The sequence below is a fragment of the Chanodichthys erythropterus genome, chromosome 13 (assembly GCF_024489055.1).
Source record: "Chanodichthys erythropterus isolate Z2021 chromosome 13, ASM2448905v1, whole genome shotgun sequence".
Taxonomy (NCBI): Eukaryota; Metazoa; Chordata; class Actinopteri; order Cypriniformes; family Xenocyprididae; genus Chanodichthys; species Chanodichthys erythropterus.
The window spans coordinates 18,442,374-18,468,350 of NC_090233.1; the positions used below are offsets into that span (position 1 = coordinate 18,442,374).

Consider the following 25,977-nt stretch of genomic DNA (forward strand, 5'->3'; position numbering starts at 1 on the left):
GTTGTTTGCTTTCACAGCATTCAACCATGTGTAATCATGTTAAATTCCGATTAATCTTCTGTTGCATGTGTTTTAAATCAAACAGAAGACATTTGTGTTGGTTTTATATGATGGTCAGTGTTGTCTTTCCTTGATGTTAGTATTATCTTTTATTGTGTTGTTTGCTTAGATGTGTTTCTTGTGCTCTCAGGGAGATCGTGGTGAGATGGGTCTGCCCGGGCCACCTGGAGAAAGGGGAGCGATGGTAAGGAGTAAGTCTGGATCTCGTCTCTGCTCTCAGGGGAACTCTAATACCCACTTAACCTTGAGCAGTCACCATAACTCAAAACAGCTACAATGGCTGGAAAGTAGTAGTATGTGGGAAAATGCCTCATCAGCCATTTTCCATTCATGAGATAATCAACTAGACCACTGCAAGAGTCATTTCCCTTTCAATGACATAAGGAAATTGTGGCCATTTGCTGTGTAAAGTGGTTTGGGCCACTCCAAAGAAATCCAAGAGCAACCTTCTAGCCTTTCCAAGAAGCTTTGTCATCATTTCAGTGTTTCAACAGTTCCTATAATACGTGAAACTGTCTACATGTATTTGGTGTCCATGGCAATTCAAAAAAATAGTTTGTATTAATTTCCATTGTTAACATTTGCGTTTCCATTACCCTTCAAATTGAGCAAATTGAAATTGAAAATTGATCGATTGAAATTGTTTGAAAATTGAAAAATCCAGATAGGAGGGAGAAACAACCAGAAACACCTCATTTGTGGTTGCTCCCAAATATAAGGGGCTTTTCTTGCCATTAATGCTTGAATAACATGCCTACGTTTCCCTTCAATTAAAAATAATAGCTAGTGCAGTGGCTGCTATATACTTAAACCTACTAACATCCGTTGCCATAATTTTTGGAATGACTTTTCGCGAGAGGAAAAAATTACGTTTTAGTCGCATAACATCAGTTACAACTGAATGAATGGTGAATGAAAGGTATCAGAGATTATTGTTTTAATTAGAAATTATTCTATTATGATGTGTCTGTAATTGTGAATGTTGTTTTAGGGACACCCAGGGGCTCCGGGTGACAGAGGCCCATCTGGACCAGCAGGTACACCAGTAAGTCAATGTCATGTATTCTATAATATATACTGTATATGCCTGGCCAAGAGTCTCTGCTAAAAGTACAACACAGATCAGTCTGTTTTGTGTCTTACTTCGCTGTTATAACCTCCATTGTTTCGTGCAATCATCTGGTCTGAATCTTTCTAGGTAAATCCAGAGTACAGAAGCATCTTAAAAAGCCAAGTCTGTCTCATTTCATGCAATAAACAACTGAACATTTTGCCTCTGCACAGCACCTTTTACATTCTCCCATTAGAGCTGTCCATGCCCATTGATGATAGACACAGACACTAACGTAATTACTGTCCTACTGAATGAAACCCGACAGCTCCTTTCGCGTCTTTGCTCTACTCGCACAAATGTCATACAAGCGTTTGGCAGGAAGAGGTACTCAGATGACCCTATGAAAAGGGCAGAGTGCAGCAGAGAACAAACAAACTCCAGCCTTTGAAGGACAGAGCTTTCACCCTGTAGTTGTAATTGGGTCAAGTGATGTTTGTTTGCCTGCCAGAGACTCTTGCCAGCTCTAGCTGGGTTTTCTGAGGGAACATTCTCTTGCTGCCTGTTTCAGGACTCTGTTCTTGTCCTCTGTTCTGTGTTCTCCAGGGGCCTCCCGGTTCTAGGGGCCTCAGCGGCACCAGAGGACCCAAAGGCAGAAGGGTAAGAACTGATCATCAATGTCCTTGCCTAAACGTGCTTTGGAAAGTAAAAATGTTCAAGTATTAAAAGGAAGATTTTATAAATGAAACAATATAATGTTCAAGCCAAGCATCTGCAGAAGTCTGAATTTCATATCTTTATCCATTAAAGGTAGGGGTAGGCAAAAAACACTTTTTATTATACTGGTTGAAACTCTCTTCACATCCTGATAGCAATCACAGAAGTGCCCTAAATATTAAAACATGGACAAATATCTTCTGTGGAAGTCTCAGGACTGTTCGTCCAATCATTGCATTCGGTCCATCAAAATCATTCATGTCCTTAGACTCAGATTTTGCATTTCTATGTCAACACTATCAACGCTGAAATTAATCTGCTGCAGCCAGGTGTTATAAGTAAATTAATTATTATTGTAATTTGTATGTGTAATTTAACGCCGTCTCTCATCTCATGACACTTTGCAAATTCTGCTATGCGTGTTCATGTGTTTTGAAGGAGGTGTGGCTTTGGAGAACACCCTGAAGGGAGGGTGGGATATCATGCTTTCAAAGCTAGCTTGCTATTGCTAGCCACTCCAAAATTGCCTACCCTACCTTTTAATGTATTTTTGTAACCTCCCTAGATGATTATCACTGTATCCTCAATATTCTCAGTGGAAGCGATTTAAGTTCACATAGGCCTGTGAGTTTTGCATTGGCATATAGTTCTTTCATCTTTGGAGAGTTTAGCATCCTGCTGATGCAGTGGTTACTGGAAGCTATATTGGGCTATATTTCCTGTATAGTTACAGTCAATGACAGTGTCATGGCAGGAGACCTTGGCAGGTGGTGTCTTTACATCAGCTCTGATTACATTACCATTAAAAGCTAATCAAAACTATAAAATTACACACTACTTTTTTGTTCAGATGTCCTGTATTTTAAACTTTATCCTCAAAACTTTAATGTCTACAAAGCACAATCACAATACTTTACGACTCATTGGGGAAAGTACCACTTTGGATTAAGTAAGTTTATATAAAAAAAATTAAGTCCAGCTGCAGTTGGACTAGGCATTCTTTAGAAGTAAAACAATAGTATCACAATGAAGGAGTCAATGCCACCCACAGGGTTCTGCTCCGAATCAAAGCGAGCAACGGGAGTTGGGGGTAAACAGAGGACAGACTCGCATCATCTGGGGAGAAGTGACATTACTCATGAGCAGCTTTGGTCATTTTGGATTTACAATAACTGTGAAAATCAAATTTTAGTCGTTTGGATGTTTGTTGTGCTGGTGGGTGTTATGGGTAATGGAAACCTGTGGGGGTTGCTAAAGAGTTGGGAAAGTCCCAAGCCTGAGGATTGGATTATGTCAATGCTGTCAGATTTATGAATATTCTCAGCAGACAAGAACACTGAGTAGAAAAACCTTTCAAGTCACTATGAGTTGCCATATGCAACCCATTTTACTTCTGTAGTTTGATGTATTTCAGAATTAAACTATATTTAATGAGAAAAATTGTAGGATGGTTTGATTTTATTTTTTGGAATTTGATTTATTGTAAAAATTGGCCATTCTATTAGCTAATTGGATTATTAGCCAATAATAGCCTGTACAACCTACATGAAAAGATCACATTTTATTTTAAAAGTCAAACCATTTTTTCTTTGTAATGATAAATCATTCACAGTAAGACCAGAAGCATGCATTAAAGGCACAATATGCAACTTTTCACTGCTAGAGGTTGCTTATTCAAAACAAAGGCGTAGCTTGATGATGCCGAGATTGAGCGCAGAATCGTGGGAGATGTCATCTTCACCTCACAGCCGGTGGAAAAGAATCGGGCGGGACTCGGGCAGAAATCATGTTCATAGATGAGATTATTAACATTACTGTAGCAGAGCAGGCCTGAGTGCTGTTGGAGCTGAACGAGGCCATTGGAGCGATTGCTAATGAGTGACAAGCGCGACACAGGGCTCTAGAGCAGTGGAGCTTTTATTATGCCACAGTCGCCGCTTCCGTTTCTTCCGGTCAAGCGGATGTGGGGTAACGCAGCGTTGTTTATCATATTAGATACATTTGAGTGTGTTGAAACTTATGTTATAACATTACTCTGTGTGTTTGCTCGGCGGCTGCTGTGAGACACTTGTTGCGCACTGCAGTAAGCTAGATCGATCTTAGAATATCATATTAATAAATGCTGGATGGCTTGCGTTGTTAAATGGCATGCAATTAATTTTAAAAGATATTGTATGACAGAGAGAATGCCGAAAATAAAATAAAAATAAAACTGGAAATCAAGGGTAACTAGGGTATGATGACATTTACCCCTTTTCCACCAAAGCCGTTTGAGTGCTGGTTCAGAGACAGAGCTTAGTTTCAAATCAGTTCTTTGTCTTTCGACACACAAAGCACCAGCTCCGAACCAGGAAAAGTGGTTCGTAAGTAGCACCAAAATGTTGGTGGGCTAGAAGTAAGAACCACTTGCGTCAGGGGCTGGAGGCGGGGTTACCATGACCAACATAACACCTGTGACCACCATTTTTGAAATGGCAGCTAATCGAGCTAATAGCATAGACAGTAAAAGAAATGGACACAGCGACCCCATTGGAACTCAATTGAGTCAAGTGAAGCCCATTTTTAGCGATTTTTAGCACTTCCGTTTCTGACGCGCAGACTCACACTAAGCTTGATGACGTCCGCAACCTGTCTGACAGATGTAAATCTTCTAGTAGCTGTGCGTGCAAACTGCCATCGTTAATCTTGCAAAGACGGCGAGCTTGAGCGGGGAGTTCTTTGGCGTGAGTGAGCAGGAGTAAGTATTCTGATTAATTATTTTGTATAGTATTTTAAAATGTAACGCCAGTACGCCATATTAAGATAATCTCCCCGATTGCCTGCGAGCTTCTCCTCCTGTCTGTACGGTAATTTCTCTACTGTGCGACAGAGAGTCGAGTGGTTATGATGCAATCGTTAGCCTATTTTTACAAAAACTGTTTCTACGGGGCCATAATGTAACATAGAAGGTAATGGAGCCCTTTATACATTGTCGTGTATCTTTGGAAATAATGGACAAATGGAGTCTTTAAACGCCTCAGATGTAAAGTTATTCACTGTCAAAGTGACGCCAAAATGAATGGGAGTCAATGGGGATGCTAACGCAAGTGAAGTTCTGCTACAAGATGGCGGCACCCGGCCGACTTCAACTTCCGGTCAACTTCCTTGGGCACTGGCTAATAGCAGCTCGATTGTAATCTCCGTATATACAAATTACGGTGAGCCGTGTTTAGATGCTGATGTAGGTTCGCATAGCCATGAGCATCAACAGTAGTGAAACATCTGCGATTGTTGATAGAAGGCTTGTTCGAGATGCATCGGAGTGCCGCGGATCCGCGGGAGAGTTTGTAGAGCATACGACTCCTTGTGCTTTGGGATCGTTCTCCCGGAGCTTTGATGTCATGCGCCGATCGATCTGCGAGAAGCCGATGCATCTCAAACAAGCTTTGGTGTGTTTGTGTTTGGCGCTGCAGCGCTAGCTTTGCTGTTAAATATGAGACGCATACAGTGACGTAAGACCTGGCTCTGTGCTGCTCTCAAGCCCGTGGAAAGGCAAACCGGTTCTTAGTAGGCTCGTCAGTTGAACCAACTCTGAACTGGCACTAGCACTAGCTCTGAACTAGCACCCGGTTTGTGCTAGTGGAAAGGGGGTAACTAATAGGCGACGCAAAGACACGGTCCGTGTCCTGGTTAAAATAGCTAATTTCTCTGGATTTAAACATTCTTGGAATGAAAGAAAGTTAAATGGGATTTATTTTTCACACATCTTCACACTTAAATGAATTTCACACTCATAATGTGTTAATATGCTCTCTAATAGCTTGCTGGTTTCCCATCAGAATTTTCAGCACTCATAGCTGTCTTTCCTCACATCACAAAAACACATTTTAAACTAAATTAACCATTACAAATGAAACATTAATCCTTCAACAAACAAAAGATGAACGGCAGTATGGACTGAATTACCAATGATGGAGAACATTGAGGTCTGGGATTTGAGCTTCATCATTTTCTAAATGCTCAGTGCTGTTAGTTCCCATGGACGTGTGCATTTATCTCACTGCTCTTCAGAGGCTAATATTCATGTAATTTATTGAGGAATAGAAAGTTGTCTCTCAGACAAATATAAAATAGTTTAATAAATATTGATTATAGGGTTAATCGTTCACTGGACATGTCAGATCAACTCAAATTCTTTATTCAGTAACACTTTAGAATACTGATCCTTCATTAATGAATAACTACACAGGAACAAATGAGTAATGCATTATTAACACTCGAGTTAGTAACTACTTTTAACTAACAAGAAACTCTGAGTTCACTATTAGGTTATCAGTAACTACTATTTTTCATACTTCCCAGAGAACTACTTAGTACTACTATACTGTATACAGGTTCATAATTAATGTGAATAATGCATAATGTACAATTAATTCTAAAGTTAGTTAATAGGGCTGTTCAGCGATAACCATGGTTATCGTGTACAAAATAAGAGTCTGTGTTTACGTAATATATGTGTGTTTGTTTTGTGTATAATTATTATGTATATATAAATATACACACATACATGTATATATTTAAGAAAAATATATTTTATTTCTGTACAAATATTTACATTTATATGTAATTTAAATGTATAAAAATATAAATATATTTATATATTTATACATACATGCTTATATTTCTTAAATATATACATGTATGTGTGTGTATTTACTGTATATATACATAATAATTATACACAAAACAAACACACATATATTACGTAAACACAGACTCTTATTTTGTACACGATAACCATGGTTATCATTGAACAGCCCTATTTTGAAGTTAATTAACTAACTTTAGAATACTGATCCGAATAATTAGTAATTTTAATTAGTAAAGGATTTGGTGATACTTCAGTCATTACTAGTGGGTTACCATGAGCTTTATTTTAGAATTAATTATACATTATGCATCATTCATGTTAATTATGAACCTGTATATAGTAGTTCTTAGTAGTTCTAAAGTGTTGCCCTTTATTCTTATGATGCATTCAAGTCCTCCTGGGAATTTTGTTTACGAACCTTTTTTTTAAAATTATCATTTAAATTGTACAGTAAGTTTTTTGAATATTGGGTTAGAAGCATGCTATTCAAATTCAACAAGTTTTGTGTTGTTGTTGTTTTTTTCTTCTTCTTCTTCTTCTTCTTCTTCTTCTTTTTCTTCTTATTTATTGTTGTTGTTAAATCTACAGTTGCCATTGAAACCTGGCAAGGCCTTCTTTTACAATTAGGATTCAGAAAGACCCTTAAAGGGATAGTTCACCCAAAAATGTCATCATTTACTCACCCTCAAGTTGTTTTAAACCTGTATGAGTTTATTTCTTCTGTTGAACACAAAAGAAGATATTTTGAAGAATGTTGTTAACCAGACAGTTGACTGTAGCCATTGACTTTCATAGTAGGAACAAAATACTACTAAGTTAATGGCTACCGTCAATTTTCATTTTTGGGTGAACTGTCCCTTTAAAGAATGTTTTATTTTAAGCCCTTTTATGATCGAACTTTTTGTCCAGGCCTGATTCCAATCAGTTCAAATGTTGTCATTAGGCCCTGAAAGGTCAAAGGTTTCCTGAATGACATTAGATCAGGAGAACAGAGGTAACAGTGTTGCACTGGCCCACAAAACCAAGTGCTGTCAGAGGAGCACCATGCGTCTGTTCTTCGGCAGGAGCCACAGTGGTTGCAGCCATAATAATATCCCCATTGATCATTGTTTCCACCTTCCAGACAAAGAAATCCCTCAAAGTCAGAGATCACCCAGCTGTGGCTCTACACTTTTCTTAAAGCTTATGAATAATCACAATGGAAATATAAGGGCAACTTTCCATTTTACTGTAACTGAACTTCTAAGATGTGAAAGGCTAATGTTTCACAGAGGTCTTTAAAGCTGCATTCATTCAGGTTTTTGTCCCTGGTGAGCCAGAGACTCGTTCAAGACCATAAGTCATTCAGATTACTTTGAATGAGTTGTCCTTTTGTGATGAGTTTGACAACCTTGACAAAATGCCATAATGTACATCTGCTAGATAGTAATAATAACTTGTTCCCTTGACCCAGTGTTTCACCTCTGATAACTCAAAATGTCTTTGTTTGTACAAGTGTGCCCTCTGCTGTTCAACTAATTATTTTCTTACACCATATGTGTCTGCTTCTTAATGCCATTCACACCTCCATATATTCTCCGCAGGGTGAAAGGGGACCAGATGGACCAGTTGGAGAAAAAGGAGTGATAGGAATGAAGGTGAAACAATTTTATATTACTCTTTCCTTGTTTTCACAATTCTTTATAAGCATAATTAGTTGCTGCGTATGATTATTTTGATATTGATCTTCACTGGCAGCTTAATTTTCAAATCTTGAAACATTTTTTTTTTTTTTTTTAACCTTTATTTGACCAGGAAAGACTCACTGAGATTAAAAATCTCCTTCACAGGAGTGACCTGGCCAAAATGAACAGCAAAACGATTAGTTTCGACACAGATTTACACCATACACGCACAGTTAAAAACAATTACATTTCATTGAATCATCTTCCATTTGCCGGATGGTTACTTTAAATTGATCCAAAGACAGCAAATTGTTTATGTTCAATTTCGATTGAAGGTGATTCCAATCAAACAGGGCTGCATACACAAAAGCTTTCTTGCCAAGTTCAGATTTAGCAAATGGAACAAAAAGATTAAAACATTTTTGAGAACGTAAAAAATATTTCTTAACAGTTACTTCATTTTAGCTTAGTAATTGTTAGAAAATGTATTCTCATGTGTTTATGTCATACTTTAACTTCAAAAAGTATATCTGGGTGTGCATGATACAGCTGTATGAAGTGAAATAGTGCATGCTGAAAGCAGCATTGTGATGCTATGCTATGTTTCAAAGTAACTGCCTTCCGCCATGCTGGCATGCACTGCATTTTCCCTACCACAGAACAAAACAACATATGAAACGCATCTAAATTGTCAGCACAACATTTTTATTAACCTTCCAATGATGGAAACAGTGTGCATTGAAGGTTTATCCAAAACATGTCCAAATTACTTGGTTTTGGTTTGATTAAACAGAATAAAAAAGGATAGTTTCATTTGGCTCTCAGTGTGTTGCAATGGAAAGTATTTGGTGACTGTTTTGAGTTCTGTCCCTTTTCTGCAGGGTCCTGAGGGCCCACCAGGAAAACAAGGTTTCAGTGGACAGATGGTAAAATTACAGTTTTTATTTGTTTTATCTCTTAAAGGGATAGTTCACCCAAAAATGGAAATTACCCCATTATTTACTCTCCCTCAAGCCACCAGACGAATAAGATCAGAGTTATATTAAATATTGTCCTGGCTCTCCTAAGCTTAAGCATAATGGGAGTAAATAGACGATGAGAGCCCAAAAAAATGCAACCATCCATCATAAAAGTGGTTAATGAAGGCCTTTAATAGTGGTTAATAAATATCCACATTTAAAACTTTAAAAACGTAATTATTGGCTTCCGGCAGACTGCCATTATAAAGCTTGGAAGAGCCTGGACATTATTTAATATAACTCTGATTGTATTCGTCTGAAAGAAGAAAGTCATATACACCTAGGATGGCTTTAGGGTGAGTAAATCATTGGGTAATTTTCATTTTTGGGTGAACTATCCCTTTAAGTTCTAAACTTCTGATTGACACTTTAATATCATTGCATGCTGGACAGAGTTTAAGGTTAGCTGATGATTAGGTCTTTAAAAAGTGCTAAGACTCTTCCTTATATTAGCATTTCACTCATCAAGATACTTTGTCATCTGATTCATTGTACATTTAAGCATGTGAAAAATGCTTTTTACTGGGAATCGAACCCACGACATAGGCATTGTTAGGTTGATTCAATACTTAGTTACTTATAAGATAGATGGTCATTTATATAATGGGCAGTATAGCATTTAAGTGTGTTTCTGCTGGAGCACTGAGATTTTCTCTTGTGTTTTAGGGTAAAATTGGTGAAACTGGTGAAACAGGACCAACTGGATTTACAGTAAGTAAATGAAGTAACTAATATCCTTATAAGCATAAACTATGTTGAATGTTACAAATCTCTGAAAAACCTCAATTTTCTAGGGTGTTCAAGGACCAACTGGACCTCCTGGAGCAAAGGGCATCTTAGGAGAACCTGTAAGTACATCTGCTAAAAAGAGTGATTTCTGTCACCATCACTCTTTTTTCAGTGAAACACAAAAGAAGAAATATTGAAAAATGTACTGGTTGGTTTTGTCCATATAAAGAATAGAGACTTGGGCTTTCAAGCTCCAAAATGCCAAAAAAAGCATCATAAAAGTTCATAAAAGCATCAATTCAATTGTAAAGCTATACAATCAGGCACGTGCACACATACACATAAAAAGGGCTTGAGCCCCTGTCCTTTTTCTTCCTTTAGAGAAAGTGCTCTTTTTTTCTGGGGTGCTTTTTTTTTTAATAAAAAAATAAGTGAACATATATCCCTTATTGTGCACAGCTTCCCTGTCAAACAAATATATTTACTAAAAAATATATATATATCAAGTCAGCTTTGTCGAGTTCAGAACCATGGTAAAGATTTATGTAGGGCTGTCAAAACCGGAAGAGGAGCATTCCATGGACGTGCATCCATGAAACGCATTATTAAACAGTTTTCTAAGGATGCAAGATTTATTAAAACTATTTAAAAATCATAATATAGCATTACTGTATTATAATTCTATTCTTAAATCTACGTTTGCACAGGATAATACATCAATAAAAGTCTGTAGCATTTCTATCAAACAAAAAAAAAAGTGCCCAAAAATTATTATTTAACTAATAATATATTCTTAATTATGGTGGTTGGCTTTGATCGTGCTGTGCTGTGTAACAACAAAAATCAGCAGGCTTTTGGTGCCCTCTGCAGGCATTTGTTATAATATAATGTATTTATAACATTTCAGGGGAAAAAAACTCTTGATGTGCTTAGATATGCAGATTAGTGTTATGATATAGACACGGAGGCAGAGATAAAAGCAATCCAGGTGAGTTTATTGGAACAATATGTGGAACACAGAGTGGTAATGGCTGTTATCAGGTTCTTGAGAGATGAATATAAAGTAATACTGTCCTTGTGTGGTTTGTGGATCCAGGAGTTGAGCTGAGATGGAGGGAGACGTTGGAGACACTCACACACACAGATGGGTAAGCACACGAAGGGACCAGGAGACGAAGGAGATGAAGGAGATCGCTGGAGCAGGTAAGTATGTTGAAGGGGAGTCCTTAAGGTAAGCATATACAAGGCGTAGTGCAAACGAGACCGGACAGTGAGTGTGTGTGAGAGTGGTGGCTTTGTAGTGCTGGTGATTGCAGAGTGAATGAGGTGCAGGTGGCGGTGATTAATAAGCTGGTGATTGAGTGCGTGGGTACTGTGGTGAGGTGGAGCCTGGCGTGTCTGTGACAGTACCCCCCTCCCACGGCCCGCTCCTGAGGGGCCGCGGACCCCGACGTCGTGGTGGTCTTCCCCTGGGTCGTGGGGCAGGTCTGTCTGGATGGTTGGTATGGAAGTTCTGTAACAGAAGAGGATCAAGGATATCGTTCCTGGGAATCCATGAGCGTTCCTCGGGACCATAGTCCTCCCAGTCCACGAGGTATTCGAGTTTACCACCACGGCGCCGGGAATCCAAGATCTCGTGGACCACGTAGGCTGTGCCGTCCTCTAGGAGAAGTGGAAGGGGGGCTCGGCGGCTGCCACGTCAGGCTCTGTGGAGGGAACAACAGAAGGGTGGTGAGGTTTAAGTAGAGACACGTGAAATGTAGGATGGATTCTACTATACTGTGCCGGGAGTTGGAGACGATAGGTGACGGGGTTGATCTGCCGAAGGATGGTGAACGGGCCAATGAAGCGGGGACTCAGCTTTTTGCAGGGCAGACGCATCCTGATGTCCCGGGTGGACAGCCAGACCTTCTGCCCCGGCTGGTAGACAGGAGCCTCGGAGCGTCGAAGGTCGGCTGCCATCTTGCGTCTGCGCAGGGCCCTCTGCAGCTGGTGGTGAGCTGAGTCCCACACCCTCTCGCTCTCCCGGAACCAGTAGTCGACTGCCGGAACGTTGGAGGGTTCCCCGTCCCAGGGGAACATCGGGGGTTGGTAGCCGAGTACGCACTGGAAGGGTGTTAGTCCCGTTGAGGCTTGGCGGAGAGAGTTTTGTGCGTACTCGGCCCAACCCAGGTACTGGTTCCAGGAGTTCTGGTGGCCGTGACAGAAGGTACGCAGGAAGCGGCCGATCTCCTGGATCTTCCGTTCCGTCTGCCCGTTCGACTGAGGATGGTATCCAGACGATAGGCTGACGGTCACACCCAAGAGGGAGAAGAAGGCTTTCCAGACGTGTGAGACAAACTGGGGTCCTCTGTCGGAGACGATGTCTTCAGGTAATCCATAATAGCGAAAAACATGATTAAACATTAGTTCTGCGGTGGCCATGGCGGTAGGTAGACCCTCCAGGGGTATCAGACGGCAGGACTTTGAGAAGCGGTCCACCACCACCAGGATGCATGTGTGACCGTCAGATTCGGGAGATCGGTGACGAAGTCCACTCCCAGGTGTGACCAGGGTCTCTCAGGAACGGGCAGAGGAAAGAGCTTGCCGGTGGGAAGATGGCGTGGGCTCTTGGAGATGGCACACTCCCTGCAGCCCTGCACGTACCTCCTGACGTCGTTGGCCATGTTGGGCCACCAGAAGCGTTGTTTGAGCAACGAGAGGGTCTCCTTGACCCCCGGGTGACCAGTGCCAAGTGAAGAGTGAACGTTGTGCAGGAGTGGAGTGCGACGTGTCCGTGTGATGTACTGCAAGCCCGGTGGGCAACCCGGCGGAGTGCGTGTGGAGGCATTGGCGGAGGGAATGGTTTCTTCGGACCACTGGATGGGGCTCATGAAGATGGACTCCGGCAGAATAGTATCAGGTTTTTCGGGCTTTTCCTCAGGAGCATAGGCGAGATAAGGCGTCAGCCTTCGTATTCTTTGAACCAGGACGGTAGGAGATGGAGAAGTTGAATCTAGAGAAGAACATAGCCCAGCGAGCTTGGCGAGGATTGAGTCTCTTTGCGGCCTTCAGATATTCGAGATTCTTGTGATCAGTGAGGACTTGAAATGGGTGAGTAGCTCCCTCCAACCAATGCCTCCACTCCTCAAGGGCAAGCTTGACGGCCAGGAGTTCGCGGTCACCGATGTCGTAGTTGACCTCCGCCGGGTTGAGCTTGCGGGAGAAGAAGGCGCATGGATGGAGTCTACTTGAGTGTCCCCTGCTGCTGTGAAAGGACCGCTCCCACTCCGGTGGTAGATGCGTCCACCTCTACTATGAACGGGAGGTCCGGGTTAGGGTGGACGAGGAGGGGAGCGGTGGTGAAGGCCTTCTTCAGGGTCTCAAAGGCGTCGGTGGCTAATGGAGACCAGGACAGAGACTTGGGCTGGTGACGGAGGAGGTTGGTGAGTGGACTGACGATTGTGCTGTAGTTTTTGATGAACCGGCGATAGAAATTGGAGAAACCTAGGAATCTTTGGAGTTCTTTGATGGTGGTAGGAGTGGGCCAGGACTGTATGGCGGAGACCTTCCCCTCGTCCATCCGGATGCCACTGTGATCAATCACGTACCCCAGGAACTGGACGGAGGGTTGGTGGAATGAGCATTTTTCAGCCTTGAGGAAGAGATGGAACTGCCGTAAGCGCTGGAGGACCTCCGCAACGTGGTGGCGATGTTCGGCCAAGCTCCGGGAGTAGATGAGGATGTCATCTATATAAACCAGAACGGACTTATGGAGAAACTCCCGGAGCACCTCGTGGATGAAATCCTGGAATACGGAGGGCGTTGACCAGGCCATACGGCATCACGAGGTACTCGTAGTGTCCAGTGGGCGTGACGAAGGCGGTCTTCCACTCGTCCCCCTCACGTATCCGGATGAGGTTATACGCGCTGCGGAGGTCCAACTTGGTGAACACAGTGGCACCGCGGAGATGTTCCAGGGCCGCTGGGACGAGGGGAAGTGGGTATCGGAACTTGATGGTGATCTTGTTGAGTGCACGGTAATCGATGCATGGCCTCAAGCCTCCGTCCTTCTTTGCCACGAAGAAGAAGCTTGAAGCAGCAGGGGAAGTAGACGGGCGGATGTAACCTTGTTCGAGTGCCTCCTTGATGTATTCCTCCATGGCCTTCTCCTCCGGTATGGACAGGGGGTATATGCGTCCCCTGGGCACTGGTTCACCCGGCAGCAGATCGATGGCGCAGTCCCATGGCCGGTGTGGAGGAAGCTTGGAGGCGCGTTGCGGGCAGAAGACGTCGCTGAAGGGGGCGTAGTCAGGGGGAACATCCACGGAGCGCTTCTCAACAGGGCTCTCGATGGACGTGGCATTCACGAGAAGAGACTTGGAGAGTGGAGGTTTTGGAACAGGAAGCGCTGGGAAGCAGTCTGGGAAGCAGTGATCGCCCCACTTCAGGACTTCGCCCGTGCGCCAGGAGATGTTGGGGTTGTGTTGTTCCAGCCACGGGCGCCCTAGAACCACGTCAGCGGTGGATTCCTCCAGAACCAGCAAATGGATGTGTTCAGTGTGCAGGATACCGATGCTGAGTTGGGGTGGGCCCACGCAGTGACGGATGTGTCTGCGGCTTAGGGGTTTGCCCGTGATGGAGTGGATTTGATAGCTCGTCGGTGAAGGAGAGATCTTAAGGTTGAGTTGTCTACAGAGGGTGCCTGAGATGAAGTTTCCGGCTGACCCTGAATCAAGGAGCGCCACCACTGGAACAGAGATGTTAGCCGCAGTAAGAGTTACAGTTGTAGTGAGTGGTTTCATTTTCTGAATGGAGGGAAATATTGCACTCACCACGGGTCGAGGAGGACGGATGGGGCATGTGGAGAGATTATGCCCCATTGTTCCGCAATAGAGACAGAGATTCAGGGCCAGCCTTCTTTGTCTTTCGTTAGGGGTGAGACGAGAGTGATCAATCTGCATGGGTTCGTTGGCTGGTTCTGGGGAGCTGACGGGTTCGGACCGACGGAGGAGGTTAGTGGTGGATGACTGGCCCTGGTGTTCTTGAATGCACGACTGCATACGGGACCCCACGCGGATGGCGAGTTGGATGAAGCGTTCTAATCCCATGGAGTCCTCGTATGCAGCGAGATGCAGCCGCACGGAGGGTTCCAGCCCCTGACGGAACGTGGTGATGAGGGCTTGCTCGTTCCATCCGCTGGTGGCGGCTAGCGTTCGAAACTGCAAGGCATATTCGTTAACAGATAGGTTTCTTTGCTTTAGATTATAAAGTTTCTCACCAGTCGAGGAATCAGTCAGAGGTTTCCCGAATACTTCCCGGAAGTGGGAGACGAACGCCGAATAGGATTGGACGACTGGGCCTTTCTGGGTCCACAACGAATCTGCCCATTGCAGAGCCTTCCTTGCAGTTGTGAAATAATGAACGCTATTTTAGCCGTGTCTGTGGTGTAGAGTGCGGCTGCATCTCCAGGACCAGCTCACATTGGAGAAGAAATCCGCTGCATTCCTCCGCCGATCCAGAGTAGGGCGCCGGTTTGGCCATGGGACTGGCGGTGAATGCAGGTGAAGGAGTGGTGCTGGTGGGTGCGGAGACAGCCGTGTTGTGGGATGACGATGTTGAGGGCTGTGGTGTGAGTGCTCGACGCAGCACGTCCACGAGTTCCTGGAATGGATCGTTTGTACTCATGCCGTTAGTTGTTAAGGTCCGGTCTTCTGTTATGATATAGACACGGAGGCAGAGATAAAAGCAATCCAGGTGAGTTTATTGGAACAATATGTGGAACACAGAGTGGTAATGGCTGTTATCAGGTTCTTGAGAGATGAATATAAAGTAATACTGTCCTTGTGTGGTTTGTGGATCCAGGAGTTGAGCTGAGATGGAGGGAGACGTTGGAGACACTCACACACACAGATGGGTAAGCACACGAAGGGACCAGGAGACGAAGGAGATGAAGGAGATCGCTGGAGCAGGTAAGTATGTTGAAGGGGAGTCCTTAAGGTAAGCATATACAAGGCGTAGTGCAAACGAGACCGGACAGTGAGTGTGTGTGAGAGTGGTGGCTTTGTAGTGCTGGTGATTGCAGAGTGAATGAGGTGCAGGTGGCGGTGATTAATAAGCTGGTGATTGAGTGCGTGGGTACTGTGGTGAGGTGGAGCCTGGCGTGTCTGTGACAATTAGCTTGTTTTGGTTAATTAGAAGAAATCTACAGATGAAAACAGATGGATGGTAGTAGGCTTAAAACAATGGAAAGTTTTCTTTTCATTAGAGTAAAAGACATGAAAGCAAAAATGGACCACAATCTTAAAATTGTCCACTACATGAAAGAAGTATTCCAATAACACAAAAAAAATTAAAATGATTTAATGATTTGAGCAAAATAAACAAATTATTAGTGAAACTATGTCCCTCTCCTTGGTGCAGTCATTTATTCTAAATATATAGCTACTTGAAAATAGTTGTGTAAAACATGCACATTGTGGCATAGTTTCCTTTGCTGTTGCCTTCTCTTGTGACAAACCTAGTGAATACTAAGGAAAACCATGGTCTCTGTGTGAACTGATTATTTTTGTAGAAATCTGTGGAGTATAAAACAATTGCATGAGTGTGAGGGAATTAAAATAAATTGGTAAGGAAGTCAGAGTTGTCTTTTCACACTTCTGTCTTTTTTTTTAAATAAATAATTATGAGAAGTGGCAGTGCCCCATAAAATGTCTGTGCACGTCCCTGTATACAATAACTTTGTGTGAAAAAGTTTAATATGTTTTGCTCCGCTGTTCAGATCAATTTAAAAATGGTGCCTTTACATATGACATGTCAAGTTTGATGACGTCTTCTGTCTCTTAAAAGGGTCCTCAAGGGCCACCTGGAGTATTAGGTCCATTGGGTGAGATTGGAGGCGTGGTAAGATTCTTTACGTAATCTGTTGATATGTTTTATATTGTACATCCAGCAGTATTAAGTCAGTTTTATATTTACTTCTCCAGCTGTGTTATTTCCCATTATACCACTCTGCCCTACTCTCTTTACTGTTTTTTTAAACAAACAATTATCATTATGCCCAAATTTAACCAATGCCAAATTAGTTTTTGATCCTGTAAACAATTATAATGTCCTCAAGTGGCACTAGGCAACACTTAGCTTGGCTTTGCTAATTGAAATACTTTACCAGAAATAAAAAACAGATTTTGTCCCACATTGTCGCTTTGTTTCTAATTAACTATCCATTATTCCCACATGTTTTGTTAGCTGTAAGGGACCAAAGACTGTAGCAAGATTCAGAAAGCCAAACGCTCAGCATTTATTCGTTTCCTGGTTTGTGTGACAGGGTTTACCTGGGAAGGTTGGGGAGCGGGGCTTACCAGGTGAACCAGGAGAGAAGGTGAAATCTGCTGTGTTTTCTCATTTTTTACTGAATGCTGATTAGTGTGTTGTAGCCGTTGTGTAATGATGTCATGTCCAACATTTACCACAGTGAGGTTACTGTGATCATATGCAGATGTTTTATACAAAGCCTATCTGGATATAAATAATTATCCTATTTGAGAATCTCTCGGTATTGTTATAAAATTAGTTACTTTAATTACTTTTTTCCACATTTTCTAGGGTGTGATTGGATCTCCTGGGAATATTGGAGAGCAAGGCTTGATTGGACCTCGAGTATGTTTCTTTATTTTAGCCACACTTTTTCAGGAGAGATGCCATATTTAATTTAATAACACTTAAAATACGTCTTTCCAAAAAATGTACAGTGGACAAAATAGAAAAAATTCCTCATGAAAAAGAAGTGTGCTTAGTTATTTTGAATGTGCGCTTGTCATACTATGCTTATTTTGATGTTGTCATACTAAAGCACATGTAAGGTACTTGTAAGATAATTTTAACAGTAGTTTGATATTCAATATTACAGTTAATATACTATAAATGTACGAAATTGCAACTTCATTACAAATGTGTAATCACACTTTTATGTAAATACATGATAAAAAAGTTTCGATAGGAATGGCGCTTGAGTATATTTTAGTTTATCTTATCTTCCTTTGTTTACAGCAGAACAAAGAAATGTATTCAGGTTTGGAACAACTGAAGGGGGGAGTAAATGATGACAGAATTTTCATTTTTGGGTGATCTATCCCTTTAAGTGTCCAACATTATATTCAGTTCACACTTAAGTTTATTTATTTAGGTATATCATTTCCATAACAAGTAGTCTTTTTAAAAGTAGGCTAAAGTGTACTTGTTTTTCACAAGGGATGGTTTATAGATGCAACCTAGTCTCTATGTTTGTCCCTCACAGCATTGTTTTCATTTGTAGTATAAAAATAAGTTGCACAAAAAGTATAGTGAATTTTTTTTTAATGAAGCTCTTGTTTAGGGTGACCATGGGCTTGATGGGGAGGCTGGTCTGAGCGGTCCTGATGGAGCTAAGGTCAGGAAAAACATTTTTTTTTTTTTTTTTTTTTGCATAATCACTTTATTTAAAGGTGCCGTAGAACGTCTTTTTAAAAGATGTAATATAAGTCTAAGGTGTCCCCTGAGTGTGTCTGTGAAGTTTCAGCTCAAAATACCCCATAGATTTTTTTTAATAAATTTTTTTAACTGCCTATTTTTGGGGCATCATTAAATATGAGCTGATTTAGGCTGCGGCCCCTTTAAATGCTCACGCTCCCCGCCCACGGAGCTCGCGCTTGCCTTTAACAGCATAAACAAAGTTCACACAGCTAATATAACCCTCAAAAATGTTCTTTACAAAGTGTTCGTCATGCAACATCTAATCGCGTAAGTATGGTATTTATTTGGATGCTTACATTTGATTCTGAATGAGTTTGATGGTGCTCCGTAGCTAAAGCTAACATTACACACTGTTGGAGAGATTTATAAAGAATGAAGTTGTGTTTATGCATTATACAGACTGCGAGTGTTTAAAAAATGAAAATAACGACAATCTTGTCTCCGTGAATATAGTAAGAAACGACGGTAACTTTAACCACATTTAACAGTACATTAGCAACATGCTAACGAAACATTTAGAAAGACAATTTACAAATATCACTAAAAATATCATGATATCATGGATCATGTAAGTTATTATCACTCCATCTGCCATTTTTCGCTGTTGTCCTTGCTTGCTTACGTAGTCTGATGATTCAGCTGTGCACAGATCCAGACGTCATGCCCTTGTCTAATGCCTCGATCATGGACTGGCATATGCAATTATTGGGGGCATACATATTAATGATCCCGACTGTTACGTAACAGTTGGTATTATGTTGAGATTCGCCTGTTTGTCGGAGGTCTTTTAAACAAATGAGATTTATATAAGAAGGAGGAAACAACGGTGTTTGAGACTCACTATATGTAATTTCCTTGTACTGAACTCTTGTTATTCATCTATGCCAAGATAAATTCAATTTTTAACTATTTTTAAATTTTAAACTTTGTTTAGTTCTTTGCTTGAAGGGATAATATTTTATTGACTCAAGAAATGTTGTTGTCTGTAGGGTGAAAAGGGGGATATTGGAATGGAGGGAGAAACAGGTGAAAAAGGAGCTGTCGGGTTTAAAGGAACTGAAGGGCGTCCTGGAGATCCTGGCTTAATAGGCATCAAGGTATTTTCTATTTATAAATAGCAGATAATTTTTTTTGAGTTTTACCAAAGTCCCTTTAAGACAAGTCATTTCACTCAGTGACCATCTTTGAAACGCCTCCCGGGCATGCAAGTGCATCTCCTATCTCTTTGAATGGGGAAACATCAAATTCTCTAAAGCTTTTTGCCAAGCTTTCGATTAAATTTCATATGTGAATTCACCAATGAAATCTAACAACTGTCTCATAAATTTTGTTTGTAAATGCTCGAATCATGACAAAAAACTGCATTTCCCTTTCAAGGGAACTCGCGCTGCATCGAGAACGCACTGCTGTCAGAACGCTCTGTGTGATTGCGTCATGAAGCATATGTGAAATCAGTCCAATGGTGTAACAAGACGCCATAAGCGGGTGACATCACGACAAGGAAACTATAAAGCATGCTCAAACAGGGAAACGCTAGCTTCTGTGTCTTCAGTAGCGCAAACTGGATGAATGCTTCCTGTCCTCACGAGCACAACCTCCACGTCAGGGCATTCCGTTTATTATCAAAGAATAGTGAGATGTTTGTGCACTATGAACTCTCACTATTCTTTGATAGTTGGCCTAAAGAGCACGGATATGGGGCGATGCCTAAGGTGAAAGAGACGCTAGCATGCTATCTCTCTCCTCAGTCTGCGTCAGCCCTAAAGGCCCCAACACTGCCCACTAAGCCAGTTAGAACGACTTCAGCTTTTGTGGACAAGGCTTATGCAGTTTTTGGTCAGGCTGCAGCTTGTCTACACACTAAAAGTTTTGAGGAGGCCACTAAAGCCAAGTTCAGATTGCACAATTTTAGCCCCGATTTTGGCTCGCCGACAGTTTTAGAGAAATTGCCGACAAATGCCCGAAATCACAGGCAAATCGGTGCTTGTTCATGCGAGTGAAAATCACGCAGTGTGAATGAGCAAAGACACGATCGGAGAGAATCGCAGATGAGTCACCGACGCCCATGAGATATTTGACATGCTAAATACCTGGACCTGTCGGCATTCAAAATCCTGCTGTGTGAAAAGTGTTCTGACTGAAAACTACATCGGCGATGACCGACAGCCAATGAGAGAGCAAGATACAGAGCAGCGGGGAGTTCGGGGAGGAGTTATAGACCACTCTCATTGCAGAACACACAATCCTTGTTCCCCTCGTCTCCCCAACCATTTCCTCCTCAATATTCTTCTTTTCTTTTTCTTGTTTTCGCTGCAAATTAGCGCACAGGCAATTCGTATTGCAAGCTTCTTGCGGGCTACCATTTTTAATAATAATCCCAGTCTCACTTGAGAACTCCGGTCTTGCATGTATGATATCGCGTTGTTTCCTTGTAAAATCTCGCGTGTGTTTGGTTGTGTAACGTTGTTTGCATGCCAGACAGAGTTGTCAGCGATTCTTCCTATTGTAAAGACATGCAGTGTCGCCGATCCATCGTGCAGTGTGAACACAGCAGCGACTGAATGCTGGCCAAGATAGTCATGCAGTGTGAAAAGAACAGTGACCCGACTACTTTGAAACTCGTGCAGTCTGAACTCGGCTTAAGCAAGCGTCTACATTCCAGAAGCTCATCACCTACCGCTCTCAGGGGCTGTTGAGAGGGAGCAGCCCCACACATCAAAAGCCAACTCCTAGTACCATGCCATTCAAAAACAGAACGTCGCCACTCAGGCTCCCCCCCCAGAAAGAAGGGGGACTGGGGAGGTGCTCTCAACCGCAGCCACGGATCTAAGGACTGTCATTATTGCCAAGAACAGCATCATTCTCGACGTAGCATCTCGTTCCCTCTTCAGGGAACTAAGATTACAGTTGTAACCGAGATGTTTTCAGGCTTGATCAAGCCGATGCATATGCACAGTTCTAAGTGCAAGTCTCTACAGGAAGTGCACATCTGACTATTTCTATAGGAACCGGAGCTTCTAACGGCAGCTGCAGTGACACAATGACTTTACCGTTTGGCGGTTGGCTCTTATTTAGAAGGCGGGACTTTACTAGGCGAACAGGGGATGTTAAAGGGAACAATACTTGGCAAACACGAGGGCTTAAAGGGGTGGTTACATTTTTTTTTTCTAGGCTTGATTGTGTTTTGGGGGCACAGTTTAACATGTCTTAATGCTTCGGGTTTTTTTTAATACTGTATTTTTCATATATTTTATCTTAATTCTACACCTCTGTTTCCACTGTCATATGAACGGCTCGTTTGACTTCCTGCTTCTATGAAGCCACTCCCTCCGACATACGCAAAGTGCTCAGATTGGTCAGCAGGTTGGTTACTGGCCCAGTCTGTCATGATTCGCTGAAGCGTCCGGAAACGCCACGCCCCTTACCATTCGTAGTTACGCGCTTAGGTGGAAAGTAAATAATAGCGCCTACATTGCTGTATCAAATTGAGCCAAATCAGACCCAGATGAAGAGGAAAAAGTAGAACCTCTGCAATCGCGGCTTTTGAAGGATGTTTATGAATGGTATTTCATTTAGTATTTGTGTCAAAGTGTTTAGATAAGCTGTCACTGCTGTTTGTTAGCTTTCAATATACAGTTTTATCCTGATTAAAGCTTTACTGTAGTAAATACATGCCTGAGTAGTCACATTTTTGTAAAGGTAGCGTTTAATTTATAGCATGAACAACTGTTTGTCTATGAACATAGAAGTTTGTTGGTGTTTGTTGCACTAGAATTTAGCTAACTGGCTAGCAAAAACGAGTTGCTCTTTGTATATGCCCTAGATGCATTGAAAACAGCAACAGAACTATAACATTAAGTTTAAAAGACAAACAATAAAACGTACTTACAGTTTGGGGCTGATAAACAGCAGCTTCTGCCTTTAAAGTGGGAACTGCTTAATCTTTCAGTAAAAGTCTTTGTGTAAATCCAGCATTAAACTTGTGTAGATTCAGGAATCTGTCTTCAGCACCGCATCCAGTGTAGAAAATATCACAGATGATAATGAGTTCTATATCTTTTGATGCGTCGCGTCGCACAGCTCGCGTTCGGTGTAAACAACTCTTCCGCTTTCATTATGCTGTGCCACATGGCCTCGCCCACTTTGTTGCGTGTTCCCGGGGGCAGTGTTTATGTTAATAGCAAGGGTTTATGATGTCACCAACCCGGGAAGAAGCTCGTTGTAGTCCAAACCACCCGTCTTTGTAGGCAATAAACTGCCATAACTTTAAAAGACAATATCTCCGTGTGCATTGAACTTTCAGCGCTGTAACTTTGCAGATACTGTTTATGCTCAAGCAGCAACATTACACACTAACTAAAGTTAAAAAAGTGAAATCGCATGCAACCACCCCTTTAAATACACAGACTACTGACTAAACAGACACACCTGTGAACATGAAGACAATTAACCAATGACAACATAGGACACATGACAATGGGAGCACATGGCAGGATCACATAACTAGAACATGACACAAACAAGGCTACATGCACATGGCAAACAGGAACATAAAACATGATTAAACTTCAAAATAAGACATGAAACATGAAACAAAACCAAAACTAGATGTGACACTTACACTGGTTTCAGAAGTTTCTCAGCAGTACTGGTATAAATCATTTCACTCTAGGACACTTTATATTGCTGTAGCACATGCTTTAAAATTTTATTGAAGATTGAGTGATGTTGGATGACAGCGAAGACAAACTGCATATTTTTGTGGTAGTTCTGAATGATCAAACTCATAAGTCATTACTGAATGTGTTCATTCTGAGATATCTGTCTTCTAATTTTTGCAGTGTCAATTCTGTAATGTAATTTCAGGGCCCTGAGGGCAAACCTGGAAAAATTGGTGAGAGGGGAAAACCAGGAGAGACGGTATTTTAAGTTTGACTTTTTTAGTTTACATGGTTACCCATCAAAACTTTTCTTTTTTCCAAATGTAGAGTATAAATGATGCTTAAATTCATTTTCAGGGCAGCAAAGGTCACCAGGGTCACCTTGGCGAGACTGGATCAATGGGAGAGCAAGGTGCCATGGGTTTCATCGGGCCAAAAGGAAGCAGAGGAACTACTGGATTTGTGGTACATATTTTGGTGTTTTCAAAGGTTTTTCTTTTTTTTTTTTTTTTTTTTTTTTTCTTTTCAAAGGTTTCTGCAAAACCATATTTTGAATGTTCAACGTCAATGCAGTCAACCGAAACGGCATGAGTCCATTGATTGCAAAGGTCTGATGATGCCACAGTAGGAAGAGAGAAATAATTACAAATGCTTTGCTCTGAAAAAGACTTTTCTTTGCCAGAGATGTATTGTTCGATTTTAAACATCTCGTATTACATGAACATACCATAGAAACTGATGATATTTATGTCATAATAAACAACAGAAAATATTGTAGAGTTTTTTTATTAATTGTGTTTTGTTTTGGCAAGAATGCAGTTTCTGATTTTGCTCTCTGAAAACTAACTCAGATCCCATGGCTATCATTTTCAGGGTGCTCCGGGAAAAATGGGTCAGCAAGGAGAACCAGGTTTAGTGGGTTATGAAGTAAGTGTTATTTAACATAGACATGCCTTATAAGACTTTATTTTACCTCAGCATAAAGTGGTACAAAGTCAAAACAGCTGCTCTGCATTATGTGACGTTCTTCTGAGCTAATAAGGCTTGTTAGAGCTAGTTGACTTGTCTTTGTGCACTCAAATGGTTCCATACTCCACTTCTTTTCTTTTATTTTCACATTTACTTTAGGGTCATCAAGGGCCACAAGGTCCAATGGGATACCCAGGACCAAAAGGTGAAAAGGTAAAAAAAAAAAAAAAAAAGATTGCTTATAACTAGAAGCTAGTTTCAGAAGCCCATTAAATCTAACAGATGCATGTTCTTTGTATTTGCATAAACAAACATTTTGTTTTTCCAAAAATCTAAATGGACTTTGTAGGTTAACCTTCTTTTAAATCACCTTCCAGTTATCATTAACTCTAATTTATTGAAGTCATTTTACCTTAGGATATACACAGAGCACAAGGCCAAATATACCAGATATTTTAGGTAGAAAAATTCAGAAATCAATGTTGAAATCAATTTCATTTTTTTCAGGGAGAGCAAGGAGATGACGGGAAGGTTGAAGGTCCACCTGGTCCTTCAGGTGACATCGTGAGTCAGTCCGCTAGATATACTACACATTTATGCCTTGTTTTGGGAGAATTGTGGATGCCAACCTGATCAATGTGTTTGGTTTTCATTGGGATTCAGGGACCTGTTGGCAACAGAGGAGAAAGGGGAGAGCCAGGTGACCCTGGATACCCTGTGAGTTTTTTGCTTTTTTATTTCATACACAATTATTTATTTTTTTTAGAAAAAAATCCAAAATATATCACTAATTAAACATGCTTTATATGTCAAATATTTAGGGTCATGAAGGTGTTCATGGGGAAAGAGGAAAACCGGGGGCTCCTGGACTCCCTGTGAGTGATTCTAGTAATATAGTATTATAGTTTTGTTAATATTTTAAATTAGATTTTATTTTATTATTTATTTTCTGTTTTAATTTTTATTGTAGTTAAAGTAATTTTAGTCCTTTAGTCATTTTTATTAGTTTTTTTTTTAAATATGTAAATAGTTTTTTTATTGTTTTATTAAGTTTTTATTATAATTTGATCATGATTTTTAGTTTTAGTTTATTTAATTTTAGTTATTTTAGTACTTCAACTTAAAATAAATGAAAATGAAAAATGTTGCATTGGCAACTATTTTTTTTAAGCATGTTTAAGTGTTTTTTTATATTTTTTATTTCAGTTAATGTTTATTTTATTTCAAGTAATAAAAATGTTTTTATGGTTTTAGTTTTAGTTAACATTAATAACCCTGCTTTAAAGGATTAGTTCACTTCTGAATGAAAATTTCCTGATAATTTACTCACCCCCATGTCATCCAAGATGTTCATGTCTTTCTTCAGTTGAAAATAAATTAAGGTATTTGAGGAAAACATTCCAGGATTTTTCTCCATACAGTGGACTTCAGTGGTATGCAGTTTCAATGCAGCTTCAAAGGGCTCTACGCTATCCCAGATGAAGAATAAGGGTCTCGTCTAGCGATAAAATAAAAATGTATACACTTTTAACCACAAATGCTCGTCTTGCACTAGCTCTGCGATCCACTCGCATGATGGAATCATGTTACAAAGGTCATGTGTGACATAGGCAGAAGTACCGATCCAGTGTCTACAAAGCGACATGCAAAGATTAAGCCAAACGCCCTTTACAAAAAAAAGGTAAAACAACGATATCGGATATTAATGATATTTTGAAGTTGGAGGAGAAAATTTGATTTTTCGCCCTACCGCAGTACTTCGCCTACGTCACGTGTGCCCTTTCAACGTAATGTGTGGCGCATCACAGAGCAGTGCAAGAAAAGGATTTGTGGTTGAAAAATTTATACATTTTTATTGTTTTTTTTTGTTTGTTTTTTTTAAATGACCGATCATTTCACTACACAAGACCCTTATTCCTCGGCTGGGATTGCATAGACACCATTGAAGCTGCATTGAAACTGCAGTTTGGACCTTCCACCCAGTGAA

The 25,977-nt window shown here is 41.1% G+C and overlaps 1 protein-coding gene across 6 annotated transcripts in view; it reads left to right on the forward strand.

Moving 5' to 3' along the window:
* col27a1b (collagen, type XXVII, alpha 1b) overlaps positions 1-25,977 on the forward strand; it is a 147,777-nt gene that overhangs the window by 81,929 nt on the left and 39,871 nt on the right. For all 6 annotated transcript variants that reach the window (XR_010896852.1, XM_067405535.1, XM_067405536.1 and 3 more), the window contains exons 26-44: positions 191-244; positions 1,052-1,105; positions 1,718-1,771; positions 8,042-8,095; positions 9,004-9,048; positions 9,808-9,852; positions 9,936-9,989; positions 16,699-16,752; positions 17,177-17,230; positions 17,455-17,508; positions 18,224-18,277; positions 19,350-19,457; positions 23,227-23,280; positions 23,379-23,486; positions 23,895-23,948; positions 24,150-24,203; positions 24,498-24,554; positions 24,654-24,707; positions 24,812-24,865. Coding sequence is in view for 5 of the 6 variants with exons in the window: in XM_067405535.1 (XP_067261636.1) it covers positions 191-244; positions 1,052-1,105; positions 1,718-1,771; positions 8,042-8,095; positions 9,004-9,048; positions 9,808-9,852; positions 9,936-9,989; positions 16,699-16,752; positions 17,177-17,230; positions 17,455-17,508; positions 18,224-18,277; positions 19,350-19,457; positions 23,227-23,280; positions 23,379-23,486; positions 23,895-23,948; positions 24,150-24,203; positions 24,498-24,554; positions 24,654-24,707; positions 24,812-24,865 (1,119 nt within the window). In the remaining variant the exon portion in view is untranslated. The remainder of the gene's footprint in view (positions 1-190; positions 245-1,051; positions 1,106-1,717; positions 1,772-8,041; positions 8,096-9,003; positions 9,049-9,807; positions 9,853-9,935; positions 9,990-16,698; positions 16,753-17,176; positions 17,231-17,454; positions 17,509-18,223; positions 18,278-19,349; positions 19,458-23,226; positions 23,281-23,378; positions 23,487-23,894; positions 23,949-24,149; positions 24,204-24,497; positions 24,555-24,653; positions 24,708-24,811; positions 24,866-25,977) is intronic.